The sequence below is a fragment of the Sinocyclocheilus grahami genome, unplaced genomic scaffold (assembly GCF_001515645.1).
Source record: "Sinocyclocheilus grahami isolate Dianchi unplaced genomic scaffold, SAMN03320097.WGS_v1.1 scaffold173.1, whole genome shotgun sequence".
Lineage (NCBI taxonomy): Eukaryota > Metazoa > Chordata > Actinopteri > Cypriniformes > Cyprinidae > Sinocyclocheilus > Sinocyclocheilus grahami.
Genome location: NW_015505352.1, coordinates 126,401 through 146,024, shown reverse-complemented (window position 1 = coordinate 146,024; position 19,624 = coordinate 126,401). Strand labels below are relative to the sequence as shown.

The following is a 19,624-nucleotide window of genomic DNA, read 5'->3' as shown; positions in this document are numbered from 1 at the left end:
TACAGAACTTCTTATAAAAAGCTGAATTCACTGTGCACAAAACACATCCTTTTATTTCAGGAACTTTACCCACTTACATTTTATTGTGGAGACACACTGAGAAAAAAAACAAAAACTTAAAGACTATAGAGTCTAAAAATAAGGCTCACAACAAGATGCAGCCTTGGCAAAGAAATATTCAGTTGATAGAATGACACGAGACAGAAAGCTCAAGAGTCCAAATAGATGCCCAGCCAAAGAAAAGAGTGTGTCAGAGGAACTGACTGACTTTAAGATAAGATACAGTATAAGAACAGGTTTGAGGTGCCATGGTCAGATTCAAGTTACATCCAGATTGAGAGTGTTTGGATGGATGCTCAGATACCCCGGTTTGATCAGCAGCTCTTTAATTAGTCATGCTGGCTAATCAAAAATGAATCTAAATCGAAGTGTCTAATAGGATGCAAAGCATTTACATTGGAAATGTGTAGTAGGCTTATTTGGTACAGGTGGGCATGCACCTTATAAGCCCACTTTGAATTTAGCAATTCAATTTCGTTAGTGATTTGATGAGACATGAATCTCCCACTTTACTGAAATTCTGCTCACATATCTACACAGAAACATGTCAAACATAGATTTGGGTTGGCTTAATGGAGTCACTTCCCCAAATTCGCTGTTACAATAGCCTACTGAACAGCAGCACGACAGATCAACAACATCTCTAAAACAACTCTGCACATCAGTTTGTAAACAACAGCTCAAAAGGGGCTCGGATGCTGGAGGATGCCTTTGCACTGGCTCTTAAGAGTCCACCGCCCTGGTTCTCGAACATTATGCGTGATCATCACTTTGCCATAAGGGCCGACGGAGCACTCAATGACAGCGCGATGTTGTTGATGCACCGATGTGTTTTCGACGCAGATCTCGATATGATTCACAGATTAGATTTGCCTTCCACCACCCATCGTGTACCGCAGACAGCGGCTGCATTTTACGCTACCAGGATGTGATTAAAATCCACCCCACATATCACGAATTAAAATGTTATATCGATAATAAAAGCACGGAAAGGCAGATGCACATTTCAGACCAACACAATTAAGGACAAAATATAACTGTGCGCGCGACCTGCGTGATATAAAACAGTTGTTGTTGGTTAAATAACAGCACTCATTTAACTCTAACAACATTCATAACACAAATAAATGTTTAACATTTGTGGCAAATGTAAATATGCATTTAGCAAAAGTGCGCCCATTGCGCTATTCAGAGATGATGAACAACCAACCCTCACGCGCATCACATCACATCGCCTGCATCACTGACAGCTCCATCCTACAAACCCAGATCCAGAAACACTCCAAAAATACAGACCTAGCTCATTCCAGCGAGTGTATTTAGCCACAGCTAGCGAAACATCGTATACAAACACGAAGCAGAAGTGACACAAGTATTGCTTAACTCCCTTGTTGTTGCTCCAAAGCAAAAGAGTCACTTACCTACGCGCCTCCAAATGTAATGCCAGTTACCCCAGGAATATATGTGTCCTCGCTTTAAATCATTAATCAAAGGGGAATGACATTGAACAACATTTTAATTCAGCTCCTCTATTAGCATCAAGCTGCCATGCTGGACTTCACCAGACAATTGACATAATATGACATACAAGCCGGGCTTTACACACACACATACATACACACACACACACACACACACACGAGCGCGCGGCTAGACAACGCCATTGCAGGCGAGGGGTGATGCCGCCATTCCCTTAGTAGGGGTGTTGATACATTACACCATTCAGAGTCAAACTATCACTAAAACGAAGCCAGTTCTGTATTTCTAAATGTATTTACCGGAACTAATTGGGTTATGTGTGCTATTTTTATGAGAGCTTCAACAGCGTGACAGATGTGTAACCTTAATTTTCAAGAATGGTTTGGTCCAGTAATCTGTGTAGAGAGGGAACGAGCAAACTGCAGCCTGGCAAAGGAATGTAAGCAATTAAAATCGCAGCATAATAACTACAGTAGTTGCGTGAGAGGCCACGTGGTGACAAGAAAGATAATTTAATACAATCTATAGTCAACGATTAGACTGTTGGCATTGATTTAGGAGCATGTAATTTGGGAGCAGAATTCAGGGAATATATATAATTATAATTTTTATTTATTTATTATTCATTGACAGTTTCATGTTTGCATTAATTATTTCATGTTTCTAATATTTACATTATTTTTTAAATAATTCATAAAACAAAATTCATTCGATAATAATTCATATTCACAACATTCACTTTTTCATAAACGCGTTATGCACTTTTTACTTCAGATAGGCCTACGGCATCTGTGCCGCCTTTGAAGCATAAGGATAGTGACATAAAGTCATAAAAATAGAAATAAAAAAATGATGAATTATTCAGAGAATGAGAAAAACAGGATTTCTAATAGGCTATTCTAAATTGTTTTTACAAGGTTTAGGCTAGTGATGTTTACTGCATTCTAGGCCCAAATTGATTTTGTTTACTTCTTGTATGTTTCATTAAGCCAATGTTGAATCCCAATCCTATTTCTTTGGTTGTGTGCCTTTAACCCAAAGACTGGCAAGGAAATTTAATGAAACCGCTGAACTGTGTTGCGGGCAGCACAATAGACAACGGAAATATTATTTTACACCCTCTTTTTTTTTTTTTTAGTAGCCTACTATTTATTGCATAACACTTGATCCCCTTGTATTCCTGTCAGCAGATGTCTGGAGATGTTGCTTAGCAACCTAAAACCTTGATGGCACAGGATGCAACCTAGTAGCACTTTTGTTCGTGAGGTACAAAAAAACAATAAAGACCCAACAGAAGGCTGTCCAGTTGTGCAGCGTTGTGCACAGTGCAACTGGCCATGACCATCTGCGTGCTCAGCCTCTCCACGGGGGGTTGAATGCATTTTAATAGACCTTATCTCATTGTCATCTTTAGAGCTTATGGGGCATGATGGATGGGGCAGGGAGGAGCATCCTGTGCATTGTCCTTAGAGAGGGGTTGCGTTTGTGTCTTACAGCACTATATTTGCACTACATGCTAAAACCAAATAAATAAACAAATCACATTTCAGTGGTCATGCTACATGTGTAGCCTACATAAGTCACCAATTTTCAAACTGAAAGTAAAATTAAAGTGGTGTCAGTCACAAACAGCAATGATAAACTTATTGCACTTTTTCAGCCACTTTCAATTCTATAATATAATGCAATATAATAATATGTTATTTTTTTATAATATATGACACTGGACCACAAAACCAGTCATAAGGGTCATTTTTTTCAATTGAGATTTATTAGGATAGGATAATATTTGGTCGAGATACAATTATTTGATTAATTGGAATCTGAGGGTGCAAAAAAAACAAAATTTTGAGAAAATCGCCTTTAAAGTTGTCCAAATGAAGTCGTTAGCAATGCATATTACTAATCAAAAATTAAGTTTTGATATATTTACGGTAGGAAATTTACACAATATCTTCATGGAACATGATCTTTATTTAATATCCTAATGATTTTTGGCATAAAAAGAAAAATTGATAATTCTGACCCATACAATGTATTGTTGGCTATTGGCATATTTATATTGCTAATATTATTACTATTGTTATTGCCTAGGCTAATTATATTTAATTCTATAAACATTTTTTTTCCCACTGAGCATCTTTTTAATGACAAATAATGAACATTGAAATATGAATGAATGAATGAAAAGGGAGAAATACAAACAACTAAACAAAAGACAACTCAAGATAAGATGTAAGATGGGAAATCTCAGCAAGAAAAACGTCAAATCTTTAGAAATGTATAAGAAAAAAAAGTTTAATGCAAAAAAAGAAAGAAAGAAAGAACTTAAATTGATAGGCCTATATATCTAATTAAAACATTTTACAGAATACACATAAGTTGAAAACATGAGCAAAAGTTCTCATTTGGGAGCTAGTTTGATAGATATTATGTAAATTATATAAACATCTGTTGTATTTAGCATCTATACATCATAAACCAAAATTAATAATATAATAATAATAAATGCTTACACAGTTGGGTTTGCATTTTACAAAATAATTATTGTATGGTATATGCTACATATGTTTCCCATTCTGTCTTAACTGGGTCCCCCTGTAAATATAGCTTGTGATTGTTTCCAGCATCTGCGCCAGATGTTTCAGCCTACCAGCGCCCATCAGCTTCAGAGAGTGGGAGGAATCCGAGCAGTGGAGGATGATGCTTATGGCTGTCACGTCCCGAGGACCACCAGCGACACTTCAAATGTGTGATGTTCAGAGCTACTGCGGCAAGTGAACGATGGTCTCGGTTGGCGTTTTCGTGGGGCTCATAGTGGGTACGTATATAGACCTGAGACGACGACACTGGGAGAAATACTCGTTCTTTTCCGTTGGAGGATAGCTAGCCTGCTGGCTAAAGGAATAGCTCTCGTTCTCATTACATCATATGGATAAACTGACTGGCAGTTAATCGCTAACGTTAATTCATAGCTGCAGAGACGGTATATCAACTGTACTATGTGAAAGAGACGTTAATATAGGAGTTTCCACTAATAATGTATTATTTTATACATACTATAGCTAAATGCCAGCAACATTAATACTTATTCTTTTGCCTGAACAACAGGAATGTCTAGTAAGTTTACGATTACGTCGTTTTTCTTAGTAAATGGTTTTATTACATTTTTCTCTCTATTATTCCTGTTTTGTCCGTTGTAAAAGCCGTAATAGTTCGTTCTGTCAGTGGCATAGACGGACAAACCCGGGCTTTAATCGACTCCAAACAGAGATCTGTGTTTCAGAGTGGCGGTGAGTGATTGCAAAGAATGGCTGTGTCTCAAACACTAGCATGCTGCCTGCCTAGTAGCAGTGGGGATTGTGATTCATCCCAGTGACTCGAATCCTTTGACTCGGTTCAGTGGCCTTTTCTGCAGGTTATGCTATATAATTCATGTTTTGATTTTTGTTTACAGCAAATTGACAGGGAGACCCCAGACAAAAAAACTGCTACAGCTGTGAATTGCTGAAGAAATATAAAAGGGCTGTGCAATTAATCGCATGCGATTGTCATGCGCATCTCGTCAGTAAAGCCGGTTCCGTGATTAGTAGTAAATCTCCATCACCTGCTTTCAGATGGAGTGGCATTTACTACACAGAGCCGTAGTGCACTGACAAGCTACGCAAAATCGCGTTCATAATCGCAGGCGATTCGATCTGCGATAATGAACGTGATAATGCCTAAATGTGATATTGCTTTACTGACGAGATGCGCATGACAATCGCATGCGATTAATTGCACAGCCCTAATATTAACGAAAGCACTGAATTTTTCAGGTGAATGAGAACTAGAGTGATTCATTCTCATAAAATATTAATTCAGCACACTGATTCATTCATGAGCTACTTATACAGAGTTATACTTGTGCAGGTTTGGGCATTATGGCATGCATAGCCAGATACCCAAAGCAGTACATGTGATGTTCGAAATGCTGACTAGGTAGGCAGTTCACTCGATTTTGAGACAAAGCCGATGTGTTTGAAACGATCATAACACTCGCACAGCACTTTGCCGTGCAAAGCTTTTTGGGCTTAACGCCTGCCAACCTGCTGAATTGCCAACCTATATAATTCACCTTCCTCTTGACTCTTTTGAAGTAGAAGAACTAGGCTACTTCTTTAACAAAACTACTGTTTGTGTATTATAACATGCAGGAGCCCAGTTATTCAACCTCTAATATGTAACATGTTTTTTTTTAAATGCTTACAGTTTCACATAAACCTTTTGATGTGCCATAATACATTCTGCATTTTATGTCCATTATAAATGAATGCATTGATATTAAAACCATTATCCACTTCTTCAAGTATATTAAAATGAAAATCGGTATTACCTGATAAATGGACGGCTTGAGAAAAGCATTCACTCACTTCACCTTGAGTGTGTTCCCGGCTACAGCTTAGTCATGACAGGCTGACCCAGTTTTGTGCATAACATTGACTTCCAGGCACAGTACTTTGAACAGACGTCTTCTCAATCCTGCAATTAGTCTGCACTGTTTTTTTTCTTCCCAATGAATCGTGAAGTGCATGAATTCCCCCTTGACCGGAAAGGAGAAGTCAGCACAGCGCTGATTCGACAGTTCAGTAGGACATCCCTGGCTGTGTCACGAAAAGGGAGGGAGCGAAAGAGAAAGTGTGGCACATGATGAATATCTTGATTTGGCCCACCCAAGGTCAGACCATAAAATCATAAACCAGGATTAGCCATTTCCACTGCAGGGCCCGTTTGTAATTTGTGCGTGTGTTTGCGCATGTGCGTGTTTGCTCTGCCATTACTTAGTGTCACAAAGTTTGGCATTAACCAGTAATGGTTGACGCATTAGCATATAGTGTTGTGCATCACCTTCAGTTTGCGTTGAGTTCACACACTATTCGAATCATTTTATAGACCCTGGGATGTGGTTTTGTAGCTATTGGGTTAATATCAGGCTCTGGGCTAAGATCGCCCTCAGGGTGAAAGAATAAACCATCTGGCACTCCAATTATTCAAAGCATGCATCTGTGACCCCATGCGCACAAAACCACAGCCATCAACACCCCAGAAACAGATCAATACATCCACCGTGGATAAAACCATTAGTAATGACACAGCTGTTCAACAAGCCCCTACAGTGCATGAATGTTTGCCTTCAATGTGGATTTCTGTGATCTCTGCGCATTAAAGTAGATCGTTGAGCAGTTGTAAAGCCTGTTCACACCAAAATGAATGTTCTGAGCAAAAATTCACTATGGTGTTTATCAAAGAACACTGAATCCACAAGTACAGAGAGAGCCGGTTTCAGACTCTTCCTCTGGTATTTGCTGTTGCGTATCAAAATAGTCTGTTTTGAGCATTTTGTCACAATTCTGCACAGGTGACCAGAAGTGCAAGTCTTATTGGTTGGATGGTTTTCTTCTCAGAGTGACGGGACACAGAATAGAACACATTTACATAAAAAAATACTGTCACATTGACAGCATGTGAATAGTCATGACGGCCTGAACAGATGCATAAACAGCCGTTGATTCAAATGAAAGCATCATTTTGTTACTCATTAAATTATGAATTATGCTTGCTTATAGTGTTTATTTGCATGCACTGTTCACATTTTAACACACAAAAATGCAAAAAAAAAAATCTTTATAATGCAGGTTGCATGATGCAGCTTCGCGTGAAGCAGCTTTTTAAAATTGTAAAAGTGCGCTAGTCTGCGCCGCTTTTTTGAATATAGCCTGTACCCTGTTGTAATATCCCATTATAAATATCAATTGATCATTATTCTATAATTTGCTACATCAGTAATCGCTAGAAAATGTACATAAAAAATGTACATTGCATTTACAGCCAGCCCCCTTTGCAACAATAATATCATTCATAACATTAATTGCGCTCACTTTTTTGAATAAGGCAAAATTTACCAAGAAAAAATATTTAAAATGATTTTATTAATTTAAATACAAATGTAAATAATTTGCATAAAATGACCACTAATAATATTTAAATATATTTAAAAATATATTTTGAGACACAATATGTTGGTGTTGGTGTGTGTGAATTTATTGTTGTGATTCAGAGACCAGAAATGGCTCTATAAAATTCTTCTAAAAAGTCTTCACCGCTTGTCAATTTAAAGTGCAATTTAAAAATAACTTTTATTTTGTTCATTTAAAAACATTACATATTAAAATACATTGAAATGTATTTATCCTTTGATACACATTATATACTCTTATAGACATTATGCATGTGTGTGTGTGTGTGAGAATTTATGGGGTAGGGTGGTTTTAATCCACAGGACCGTTTTCTTTGTTTGTTGATTTATCAAAAGATTATTTAATTTTCATGTGTTCATATTTATGTCAGCTCTCTTTGTGTAATCCCTTGGTTTTTGCTGTTCTGACCTGCTTAATGTGTTTGAGCAACCTTCAGCCTCCATGTAAGCACATGCTCTGCCTTGAGTGATGTACTAGAAGCAGTTTGTATCTGAAAGCTTGAAGAGATCTGGTGTTTCTGTAGTGCATCGCTGCAGTAGCTTTCTCCCAGTGCAGCACACTCCCCTGTGGAGATTTAAAACCAGCCTCCTCCCTGCTGACTTCAAGTGAGAAAAGAAAGAGACTGTAAAAGTATGCTGGCAACCATCTCTCCAGTATCTATTATGAACCACTGAAAAACCTGAGCACTTTTCTTTGTAATAATGCTCAAATGGGGAGTATGTGTGCATGTGTATGTGTTGCACCAGAGAAAGGGGGTTTAATGTGCAGAGCGAGGGATGGGGGATGGCGTGTGAGAGGTGCGTTGAGCGTTTGAGATTGTGACTCACTGTACTACCGTCCTGATAGGCCTGATACCCAAGACACAATTACCCACTCTCTCACATTCTCACACACTCCCACACAGATGATTTTTAGAAGAAAGAAACACACCCTGTTATATAAACGCATAAATACTAGAAAGAAAGAAAAAACTAAGTTAAAATAGAGAGTTTACATTAGATTACTGGAAAAGGACAAAAAATATGAATGCAAAGATAATCACTGTTAAGCTTTTCTAAATTATATCCATAAATTATAACATTATTTGTTATGTCTGTCTATTATAAAACAACAAAACCTTGTTTATGTATTTAATTAAATTAAGTTTCTATGAAAATGTTATGTTTGGTTTTATATACACTACCATTTAATAGTTTTTGATAAAAGTCTCTCATGCTCACCAAGTCTGCATTTATTCTAAAATTGAAAATAGAGTAGAAGCTGTAATATTGTGAAATATTATTACAATTTAAATAATTATTGTATTTTAATGTCATTTATTCATGTGATGGCAAAACTGAATTTTCATTACTCCAGTTTTCAATGTCACATGATCCTTCAGAAATCATTCTAATATGATGATTTGGTGCTCAGGAAGTTATCAATGTTAAATAAAATTGTGCTGCTTTGATCATAATGTATCCTTGCTGAATAGAAGTATTCATTTATTTAAAAAAAAATCACACTGAATGGTAGTGTGTATTAGTGCTGTCAAATGATTAATTGTGATTAATGGTATACAAAATAAAAAAAATTGTTATACACACACATACAGTATATATTTGAATAATATTTACATATATATTTATATTCATATAATATTATATATAAATATACTTAATATATAAACATAATTTTCTTAAATATATACATGCATGCATGTGTATTTAATAAATATAAAGTGCACACACATATTATGTAAACAAAGACTTTTATTTTTGATGCCATCGTTAATTAATCGTCTGACAGCACTAGTGTGTATATATTTGATTGTTTTCTAATAGCTTTTTTTTTGTCTGTGCAGATGTTTTACTGTTTACAGTAAGGTAATTTTGTCTGCCACATTGCACTGCATTTAATTAATTTGTAATTTCTTTCCGCACCAGTGGTCACCATCCTCTCTAAGTCGCACGCCGACCGCAACGTTTATCCATCTGCTGGAGTGCTTTTCGTTCATGTGCTAGAGAGGGAGTACTTTAAAGGAGAGTTCCCACCGTATCCAAAAGCAGGTATATTTACTCCACTACTTACTCAATAATATGCCTATTGTTACTCGGTGTATCCTTTTATCTTACACCTTTAACCCTATAATTATTCAGGTATATACAGTGGGTACGGAAAGTATTCAGACCCCCTTAAATTTTTCACTCTTTGTTATATTGCAGCCATTTGCTAAAATCATTTAAGTTAATTTTTTTTCCTCATTAATGTACACACAGCACCCCATATTGACAGAAAAACACAGAATTGTTGACATTTTTGCAGATTTATTAAAAAAGAAAAACTGAAATATCACATGGTCCTAAGTATTCAGACCCTTTGCTCAGTATTTAGTAGAAGCACCCTTTTTAGTACTTAAAAAATACACTCTTTTTGGGAAAGATGCAGCAAAGGGTCTGAATACTTAGGACCATGTGATATTTCAGTTTTTCTTTTTTAATAAATCTGCAAAAATGTCAACAATGCTGTGTTTTTCTGTCAATATGGGGTGCTGTGTGTACATTAATGAGGAAAAAAATGAACTTAAATGATTTTAGCAAATGGCTGCAATATAACAAAGAGTGAAAAATGTAAGGGGGTCTGAATACTTTCCGTACCCACTGTATATTGTCAAATCTAGCCTAAACCACGAAGCTCTCACCCGTCCGCAGGTTTAAGTTCTTCAGGAATGACGTAGAAGACTCCCTTGTGGTTGTTCTTGTTTGAGGCTCAGTTTGTAGTTATAAGTAAACTCTCACAGGAGGCAATAGTAACAATAAAATATCTTATTTTATTAGTTACAATACAAAGCAGTTAATGCAAAAATCAGCTACAATCAAACTCTAAACAGCAATATTGGAGATACTGTTAAGCGCCCCTCAATAGGGTATCAGACTATCAGGTGTCCTTCACGCTTAATGCAGGCAGTATCTGAAGAGTGGCTTAGTCCTTTTTATACTTCTTTTTGGGAACTTCCAATTCCATTTGACTCATCAACTCCTCTATATCCTGTATGATCCAATCTTCCTGTTGTAAGGAGTATCAGTCTCTGTAAATCCTGTTTAATTTGTCGGCGGTCCTTCCGCTGTTGCGTACTGTACATTGTTGTCTTCTTCTAGCACTTCTCTTTCTTTGCTGTAGTCTTGTTTGTTTTCACCCCGTGTACCCTCTTAGTAACCTTTGTGGTTAGTTACAAACATTAAGTTTTCACACCTGTTCTACAGTATAAACACTACTTTCATATTTAAGCATGTATGTGGCACAAAACCAGTTATAATGGTCAATTTTTCGAAATTGAGATTTATACATCACCTGAAAGCTGAATAAATTAGCTTTCCATTGATGTATGGTTTGTTAGGATATTTGGCCGAGATACAACTATTTGAAAATCTGGAATCTGAGGGTGCAAAAAAATCAAAATACTGAGAAAATCGCCTTTAAAGTTGTTCAAATGAAGTTCTTAGCAATGCATATTACTAATCAAAAATTAAGTTTTGATATATTTACAGTAGGAAATTTACAAAATATCTTCATGGAACATGATCTTTACTTAATGTCCTAATGATTTTTGGATAAAAAAGAAATCAATAATTTTGACCCATACAATGTTTTTTTGGCTATTGCTACAAATATACCCCAGCGATTTAAGACTGGTTTTGTGGTCCAGGGTCACGTATGGCATCAACTCAAAAGCAAGCAAAATAAAATACCTTTATCTTCTAAGGAAATGTGGCACATGATAAATATAAAGTACAGTTCTCTCCATAACATTTTTATTTTGCAGTAGCCGTGTAAAAGCACATTTGGCACAGGCTGTCATACCTTATTGCTTAAATAAAAATTATTCTTCATTTCAGGTGATTCGAGTAACGACCCCATCACATTTAACACCAACCTCAAAGGCTATCCAGACAGGCCTGGATGGCTGCGTTACATTCAAAGAACCCCTCATAGTGATGGAGTCCTCTATGGCTCACCAGCCTCTGAGCATATGGGCAAGCCGACCATCATCGAGGTGTGTTATGTATAAACACATCGGATCTCATACACTACCGTTTACAAGTTGGGGTCAGTAAGGTTTTCTTTGAAAGAAATGAATACTTTTTATTCAGCAAGGATGCATTAAATTGACAGTAAAGCCATTTATAATGTTACAAAAAATATTTCAAATAAATGCTGTTTAAAAACATTTAAAAAATCATACCGACCCAGCTTTTGAATAGTAGTGTATAGTTTTTATTTTCGTAGAAATAAATCAAATCATTTTTTGCTAGGAGAGTAGAGGGTAACAGGGCAAAGTTGAATTTGTATGCAAAAGTATGCTTATCTCCTCTTTGTGTATTGTTCAGGCTTTAGATTCATGTAAGGATTTGGCTTTGTTATTCTTCTTTACCCTTGAGAAACTGTATGTGTTTGCATCTGGTTCTGACATCCTCTGCATGGCATGAATGTAAAGCTGCCCTGAGCCGGGCTTAAACTTTCCCTCTTGCGTGTTGCAGATTACCGCGTATAATAAACGCACTTTTGAAACCGCCAGGCACAACTTGGTCATAAACATCATGTCTATAGAAGGTGAGAGCCAAGACCAGTTTTGATTTCGCAAATCTCATTATAACATACAGCCATACGCTCAAAGAAAGACTGTTGTTTGACTGAAAACCTTAATATGGAGACTAATCCTCAAGTATGGAAAACATGTCATTTTAAGATTCATGAATCTACCAGCCAGACGTTACCATTTTTTGTAATACTGTTATTAGTTGATGATATTTTAAACACGTAATAGTGTTATTTTAACAGTTGATTTAGAGTATTTACCACTTTAAATATTGCAAAATATTCACTGTCTCTTTCACAGGCGGATCTGCTTTATGTTTATATTAAATGCTATGAGATTCCCCGTTCCTGATCTGTGTTTAGCTTTAAGCTGAGCAACTGTTTCAGTGCAGATGTGACCTTACTGTGACACAGTCCACCATCTGCCATAAAGAGACACTTCAACATGACAGCCTTATTATCCAACTGTTACGTAACTGTTACTTCTAATTGCATACAGGAAGATATGTCTTGCCTCTCTTGCTTTCTGGCAGAATTTCCTCTGCCCTATCAGGCTGAGTTCTTCATCAAGAACATGAACGTTGAGGAGATGTTGGCCAGTGAGGTGCTGGGAGATTTTCTCGGTGCGGTCAAGAACGTGTGGCAACCGGAGAGACTCAACGCCATCAACATCACTTCAGCGTTGGACCGGGGCGGACGAGTGCCATTACCCATCAATGACCTGAAAGAGGGGTGAGATCTAAATATACACTGAAAAAATGTATTAGTGGCACAGAACTTGTGGTGTAAATCAACAAATATGAAGTAGCAGTAGTGTATCTTCTGGTTAATCTTAATTATGCTAACAAGTAGTTTAGTAACTGTATAAATTGCAATATTATTCAAATTCATTAATTCTTGAAAAAAACAAAAAAAAACTCTTGAACGGGAGAACATTTTGTCCCAGAAGGCAGAAGAACAGTGTTTATTGGCCTGTGAATTTACGTAAAAGCTGCCCTTCTCAGTTCACATTTCTTTAGAGGAATTCCCTCATGCGTTGGCATAAGTTGTTCCTCAAATATTCATGTCCTCTTTCAAAAGATAAAATGTTCCAGATAAAGCATTTTTGGAGCTCTTGGTTAGAGCAGAAAACACTCACATTGACAGACAGAAGATGTATATTGTCTATCTAGTGCTATTGTCGTCAAAGCCTTTATGCTGTATTTCTGTACAGCATGGTTACGTTGAGTGCTAATTCACTGTTAAACACAGCTTAAAAATGTATGAGCATCGTGCATAAAGCCTTGCCCTTCAGTGAGCTTCTGTGACGTTTGCAGTGTGTATGTGATGGTGGGAGCAGACGTACAGTTCTCATCGTGCCTTCGAGAGGTGGAGACCCCACAGAACCAGCTGCGCTGCAGTCAGGAGATGGAGCCTGTCATCAGCTGCGATAAGAAGTTCAGAGCTCAGTTTCACATCGACTGGTGCAAGATCTCTCTGGTGAGCGCCAGATCTCTGGCTCTGATCTGTGTCATACTGTGGAATGAGATCCACCATGAGAGGCCACTGTTGTGTACAAGTTAGCATGACATTTACTTTTAGAGTCACTTTTTTTTTTTGTATGTATGTACAATATGCATGTTTTATTTTTATTATTTTATTACATATTTCATAATTCCAACTTTACTTCCAACCTAATCCAACAATAGCCATCTTTTGGTTTAAGAAACATTTAGCTATATGTGCCAAAAGTAACTGTTAGCAGACTTAATGAGAAAAACAACATCATAACATTTCAATTAGCATTTAATAGAAGTCAGACTTTTATGATCCCCATCATTATCGAATATGATTATTTTCACAATATTTAAAGCAGAAGTCTAATTATGTTCATTATAATTTCATAAAAGTTGAGATAAAGCTAAAGTAAATATAAGCTTAATATCAGAGACATCAAACCATAGTCAGCAAAATATTGGACATTTAGTACTTTTTTCAGCACATTAATTTGGTCAAATGAGACATTAAAGACATTTATAATGTGAAATTGTATTTCATATAAATGTTCTGCGGAACTTTCTACTCACCAAAGAATCCTGAAAAACGTATTATGGTTTCCACAAAAATATTAGCCGACACAGCTGTTTACAACGTTGATAATGATGTTCTTCTTAATCAACAAATCAGCATATTAGAAAAATTTGTGAAGGATCATGTGAGACTAAAAATTAATTAAATTAATTTAAAATTTATATAAAATATATTAAAATTGAAAACAGCTATTTTAAGTTGTAAAAACTTTTGAACTGCAGTGTACCTCAAAATAATTTTTTTTAGAACTTTTTGAAAAACATATTTGCACACAAATTTAGCAGGAAATGCAATGTAGTTATTCTCTAACCATGTCAAGCGTTTATTTATGCTGAGCCCAGTTTGTCTTTGTTCTTGAAGGTGGACATCACTAAGGTTGTTCCTGTGCACAGTAACCGTCCAGACGCGGGCACAGGTGTGCTGCCAGACATCGGCGAGTACAACCCGCCTTCTGAGTCACTGAAAAATAGAGACTATTTCGCTGACTTTCTGATCACACTGGCGGTGCCCTCAGCTGTCGCCATGGTCCTCTTCATCATCCTCGCCTACTCCATGTGCTGCCGACGGGAAGGGGTGTAAGTTTGATGTGCTAAACTCTTGGTGAAAGTGAAACACAAGCAAGCACAAATTTCCTCTTATACTTAAAGGGGTCATATGATGCAATTTAAATTTTTCCTCTCTCTTTGGAGTGTTACAAGCTCTTGGTGCATAAAGAAGAACTGTAAAGTTGCAAAGACTAAAGTCTCAAATCCAAAGAGATATTCTTTATAGATATTCTTTATAAAAAGTCAGCCACACCTACCTAAAACGGCTCGTTCTAACACGCCCCCACATATCTATGTCACTATTTGGGAAGATTTGCATAACGCCGCCCCAAATGTTCTCGCAAAGAAATAAGGCGTAACTTTTATTCTCGCTGTAGTATTGTTGCCGCCGCCGCCATGTGCATGAAGGTGCTGGCCTTCCAAAAGAGGACGATATCCTCTTCGTCATGCCTGGAGCTGATCCGTGCTGGTCGCTGAGGAAATACTTCAACTTCGCGCTGTCGATCGCTGGATCGGCTTTCACCGTGGATGAAGCGGAGTCCAGCCCGGGGTCGTCACATGTGGTTGCCGCAGGCATCACAATATGGTAAGGGACGTAACATTTCCGTCACACGCTTGAGGTATTCGGCCAATCACAATGCACTGGATAGCTGGCCAATCAGAGCACACCTCGCTTTTTCAGACCGATGAGCTTTGTAAAAATCGACGCGTTTCAGAAAGGCGGGGCATAGAGGAGAAACAATAATGTACAGTATGCGGAAAATAATGTGTTTTTTGAACCTTAAACCGCATAAACACATTTGATTACACCAAATACACCAAATAATGTTCTTTTTAGCAGCATCATATGACCCCTTTAACACTTGTAATTAATGGGCATTGCTTAATGATTGACATTTAAATGATAGATGACTTTTTGATCATAATAAACCATGCAGTGCCAGTACAGCATCTTTTAAACAGTTAAGTGAAGATCTTGAGGTTTTTTCTAGAATATGTCTTATGTCTGAAAGACGGGGTCACATCCCTGCCAAAAAGCAGCTTACCATCTTCATCAAGCATCAGGGTTTTTTTCACCATTTAATCATTAACTGAAACACACTCAGTCCAAAGGTTCCATCTGTTGTATTTAGAGCCATTCCGGCAGATGTTTCCTCTTCATTATCAGCCAATCCCAGTTTGTTTCCTGATGATGTCACCCACCATCAGAGCTACCGCCGCAGCCTGAAGGAGATCACCAGACTTCATTTGATCCATTCACAGCCCTCCATTCCTCTCCTGACTCGCTCTCCATTGGCGTTTGTGTGGTTGTCTTTAACTTTTAATATTAGAATTTAATTCAGTCATTTTGTTTTGTTTCTAGGCAAAAAAGAAACATGCAAACACCAGAGTAAGTGTTCCCTCTCCTGTGGTCTTGGCTTTTTCTTTCTCCTTTTCTGATCTTTTTTCCTTTCTTTGGATAGGTTCCCCTTGTTTTTTTCCCCCCTATGTCTTGTTATCTTAAATCCTTCATCATGATGACATGTTCATTTCTATCTCATGCATACAATCGTCTCTGTGTCTCCATGGTGTCATCAATGGGCAGCTGCTTCAGTGACAGAGATATATGATTATTATAATTGTATGAGGTAGTGTGTCAAAAGACAAATATTCATCAAATAGCCCTGCAAAATAGACAAATAACCCAATGTTATGCCTAGAACTTCAGATATTCTATATTATACTTTTTGTACATGCATTTGCTTTAAATAGTCATTTAGCTGCTCCTTCCATTCCCAGTATTCAGCTGGTTCACCACAGCTCCATTCAGAAGTCTACTAAGGAGCTTCGCAGCATGTCTAAGAACCGGGAGATTTCGTGGCCTCTCTCGACACTGCCCGTCTTCCATCCTGTGAGCGGAGAGGTGGTGCCGCCCATCCATCCCGACAATTACGAGACCACCAGCATGCCGCTCATGCAGACGCAGACGTGAGTATGTTACTTTTGCTTTAATCAAGAGTTTCTGGGTGAAAAAGTAAGGTGTAATTTGTTTGGAAATGGTGGATCTGGTTTAAGAAGAGTTGAGAAAGTAAGTTACTATAATCCAGTGTTCTTGAAAAACAAGCTTGAATCTCCCAGTGCCCTAGTATTAAATCACTGATGACTTGGAGAGATTAAAGCAGATCAAACATCACAACATATGTGTATTATCATCAGTACGACTGACCTAAAATGATGTGATAAGAAGAAAAAGGTAGAGGAGTTGGAATTGAAATCATAAAGAATTTAAACATCTTGGTTACTTATCGATGCATAAATGATTTTTTTAGTACTTTTAAAGAATGCATGTTTTGAAAAAGAAATTCAGTTCCATTGCCAAGTGTGTAATAGATCATTTTAATTATTCTAATATTTTATTCTATTAATAATTTTAAAACAGTTCTTGCAAAAGATGTTTGCACAAATGCAATCCAATAATTGGCTTTAATTTTATATTAAACAACAGAATTAAACAAAAATGTGAAAACATTAAAAAAGTAAAATTCTACTGACAACAGACATTATTTTGTATCTTTATACAATAGCTATGTACATCAATTTTTGTCAGTAACTACATTAATTTAAAGTGATAGTTCACCCAAAAATGAACATTTTGTCATAATTTACTCACCCTCATGTTGTTCCAAACCTGTATGAATTAAGTATTTTCTATGGAAGTAAATGGCTACCAGTAACTGTTTGGTTACCCACAGTCTTCAAAATATCTTCTTTTCTGTTCAACCGAAGAAAGAAACTCATACAGGTTTGGAACAACTTGAGGGTGAGAAAATGATGACAACATTTTTTTTTTACGTTTGGGTGAACTGTCTCTTTAGGATGGATGTAAGGTTATGTTCGATTGCTTAAAAAAACAGACTCATTCACAGATACTCATTCCTTCATTTGGAAAAATAAACTGCACTCTTTTGCACTGTTGCAGAATAAGTGCATAAAACTCTGTTGTTGTTTTAGTTTATGCAAGACCTCTTAATGCAACCGATCCTCATTATGCTATTTTTTTCTTAATGGAATCACTTCTCATTTCCTAAACCTAAAAGCATGCTAGTGATGAGCATCTTGGCCAAATCTTTGCCTTTTGTCTTTATTTACAGAAATCTTCAAAATCAGATCCAAATACCACAGCAGCAGTCCTCTGGTAAGTGAAGCATTGAAAACTGATGTCTACGCTTTTCATCCCATTGATACGAACAGCAACTAGATCTGAACATTTCCCTAAATTATCCATTAAAAACTGAGGGCAGTGGTCATTGTCCTTACAGAGGAGATGTTAATTGCAGTTTAGCCTCTTTCATTGCTCTCTGGTGAAACCCAGTGTACACATAATGAACTGCCATCAGATGGCTGAGAAATCTCTTCCTGTCTAACATGCTGTTCATTCATTCATGCTAACAAAGGAGATAATTATTGTATGACGACTTTTCGGAGGCTAGAGGCAAGTATTATTCTTTGCATGTGCAATAATGTGTTTTAAAAAAGAACAAGATGAGCTACTTCACGTTTCTAAAGTGTTCCTCTCATTGTAGGTAAATGGTATTCCTGAGAGAAAGGTGGCCGAAGCTCTAAACCTGTGATCTCATGTGGCTTCACTTTTGTACCTGTTTAATCTTGCCAAATGTGCATGTGTTGCTGTAGCTTCAAGCTCAATGCCTTTGTGTTCTCACGCACATGTCTAAAAGTGCAATATCCAAACATTATTCCATGTCAGAACTAATGTTGAGATGGGCACACTAAAAGAATACTTTCAAATACTATCCACATTAAAAATGTTGTCAAATGTTCACATTTTTTTAGTACGAGCCACTAATGGAGGCACATTTACTGGGATCCGAACAAGTTGATATTGTCTGTTTCTCTTGTATAAGCAAATGTGTTTTGATAAATAAATTAATACACTTGCCACTAAATAACAACACTGGTGAATGTTTGTTCTGGGGATGTGAGTGGAAGACATTTAAACAGAAATGAAGATGAATAAAAAATGCTTAATTTTTGAGAAGGAGTTTATCGTCAACATTGACTGTACAATATGATGAAGGCATTTCCAAATTAAATGAATATTCACATTTCAACATACTGTACACACAAAAATTCCTTTGAGGCCTTTGGGGTTTCTTTAAAGGGGTCATACGATGCGATTTCAAGTTTTCCTTTCTCTTTGGAGTGTTACAAGCTCTTGGTGCATAAAGAAGATCTGTAAAGTTGCAAAGACTAAAGTCTCAAATCCAAAGAGATATTCTTTATAAAAGTTAAGAGTCAACCACACCTACCTAAAACGGCTTGTTCTAACACGCCCCCACATATCTACATCACTATGTGGAAATATTTGCATAATGCCACGCAAATGTGCATGCAAAGAAAGAAGGCGTGGTTTCAGGAACAGCAGTAGTGTTGATGCAGCCATGTCAGGGAGACGCTGTGTTTCAGTGCGAAAGCAAAAGCACTTTATTTGGCCTTCCGGAAGTAGATGCAATTAGGAATCATTGGTTAAGATGTATTTACAACAGAACAGCACAACCCAGATGTTCGAATTTGTGCAACGCATTTTATGGATGACAGTTTTTTAACCTAGAAGAGTACAAGGCTGGCTGTGCACAAAGGCTATTTCAAATTTTGAAAAAAAGGGCCAATTCTGACTTTGCTATGACAATCCGGCGCTTCTGAATCAGCGACTGTAAGTATGTTTTGTCATTAGTTTAAGTATTTGCTATTGACTGTTCAAATGCGGAGTTTTGCGCAGCGCAGAGTAACGCGTCATGTGTGTGTGTGTGTGAGGGGAACAGGGTCACATCACAGGAGAGTGAACTGCCTGTCAGAAATCATAGCACGTCAGCTGTCTTA

The 19,624-nt window shown here is 37.1% G+C and overlaps 2 protein-coding genes across 9 annotated transcripts in view; one reads left to right on the top strand and one right to left on the bottom strand.

Annotated features, from left to right (window-relative positions):
- ppp1r9a (protein phosphatase 1, regulatory subunit 9A) overlaps positions 1–6,095 on the bottom strand; it is a 51,744-nt gene extending 45,649 nt beyond the window's left edge. For 3 of the 4 annotated variants that reach the window (XM_016283267.1, XM_016283270.1, XM_016283271.1), the window contains exon 1: positions 1,482–1,668. The gene's annotated coding sequence lies outside the window, so the exon portion shown is untranslated. Of the gene's footprint in view, positions 1–1,481; positions 1,669–5,914 lie in introns of those variants that run through there. The other variant, XM_016283269.1, reaches the window with a different exon arrangement.
- Positions 4,218–18,785, top strand: sgce (sarcoglycan, epsilon). 5 transcript variants are annotated; one of them, XM_016283273.1, is made up of 13 exons: positions 4,219–4,360; positions 4,746–4,832; positions 9,482–9,604; positions 11,432–11,589; positions 12,074–12,146; positions 12,665–12,863; positions 13,448–13,610; positions 14,562–14,776; positions 16,110–16,136; positions 16,526–16,714; positions 17,878–17,921; positions 18,181–18,218; positions 18,310–18,785. In XM_016283273.1, the coding sequence occupies exons 1-13, from the start codon at positions 4,324–4,326 to the stop codon at positions 18,355–18,357; spliced, it is 1,401 nt and encodes a 466-aa protein (XP_016138759.1). In that variant the 5' UTR covers positions 4,219–4,323; the 3' UTR covers positions 18,358–18,785. The 5 variants fall into 5 exon arrangements, with proteins under 5 accessions (XP_016138760.1, XP_016138759.1, XP_016138761.1 ...); XM_016283274.1 differs by lacking the exon at positions 16,110–16,136 and having other exon boundaries at positions 4,218–4,360; XM_016283275.1 differs by lacking the exon at positions 18,181–18,218 and having other exon boundaries at positions 4,220–4,360.
- Positions 18,786–19,624: the final 839 nt, after the last annotated feature.

What these genes read in the sequence shown, in the direction of transcription:
- sgce (XM_016283273.1), top strand. Translation starts at nt 4,324, where the DNA reads ATGGTCTCGGTTGGCGTTTTCGTGGGGCTCATAGTGG. An exon ending in AAACATCATGTCTATAGAAG is followed by an intron (nt 12,147 to 12,664) that starts GTGAGAGCCAAG and finishes GCTTTCTGGCAG; the next exon opens with AATTTCCTCTGCCCTATCAG. An exon ending in ATCAATGACCTGAAAGAGGG is followed by an intron (nt 12,864 to 13,447) that starts GTGAGATCTAAA and finishes TGACGTTTGCAG; the next exon opens with TGTGTATGTGATGGTGGGAG.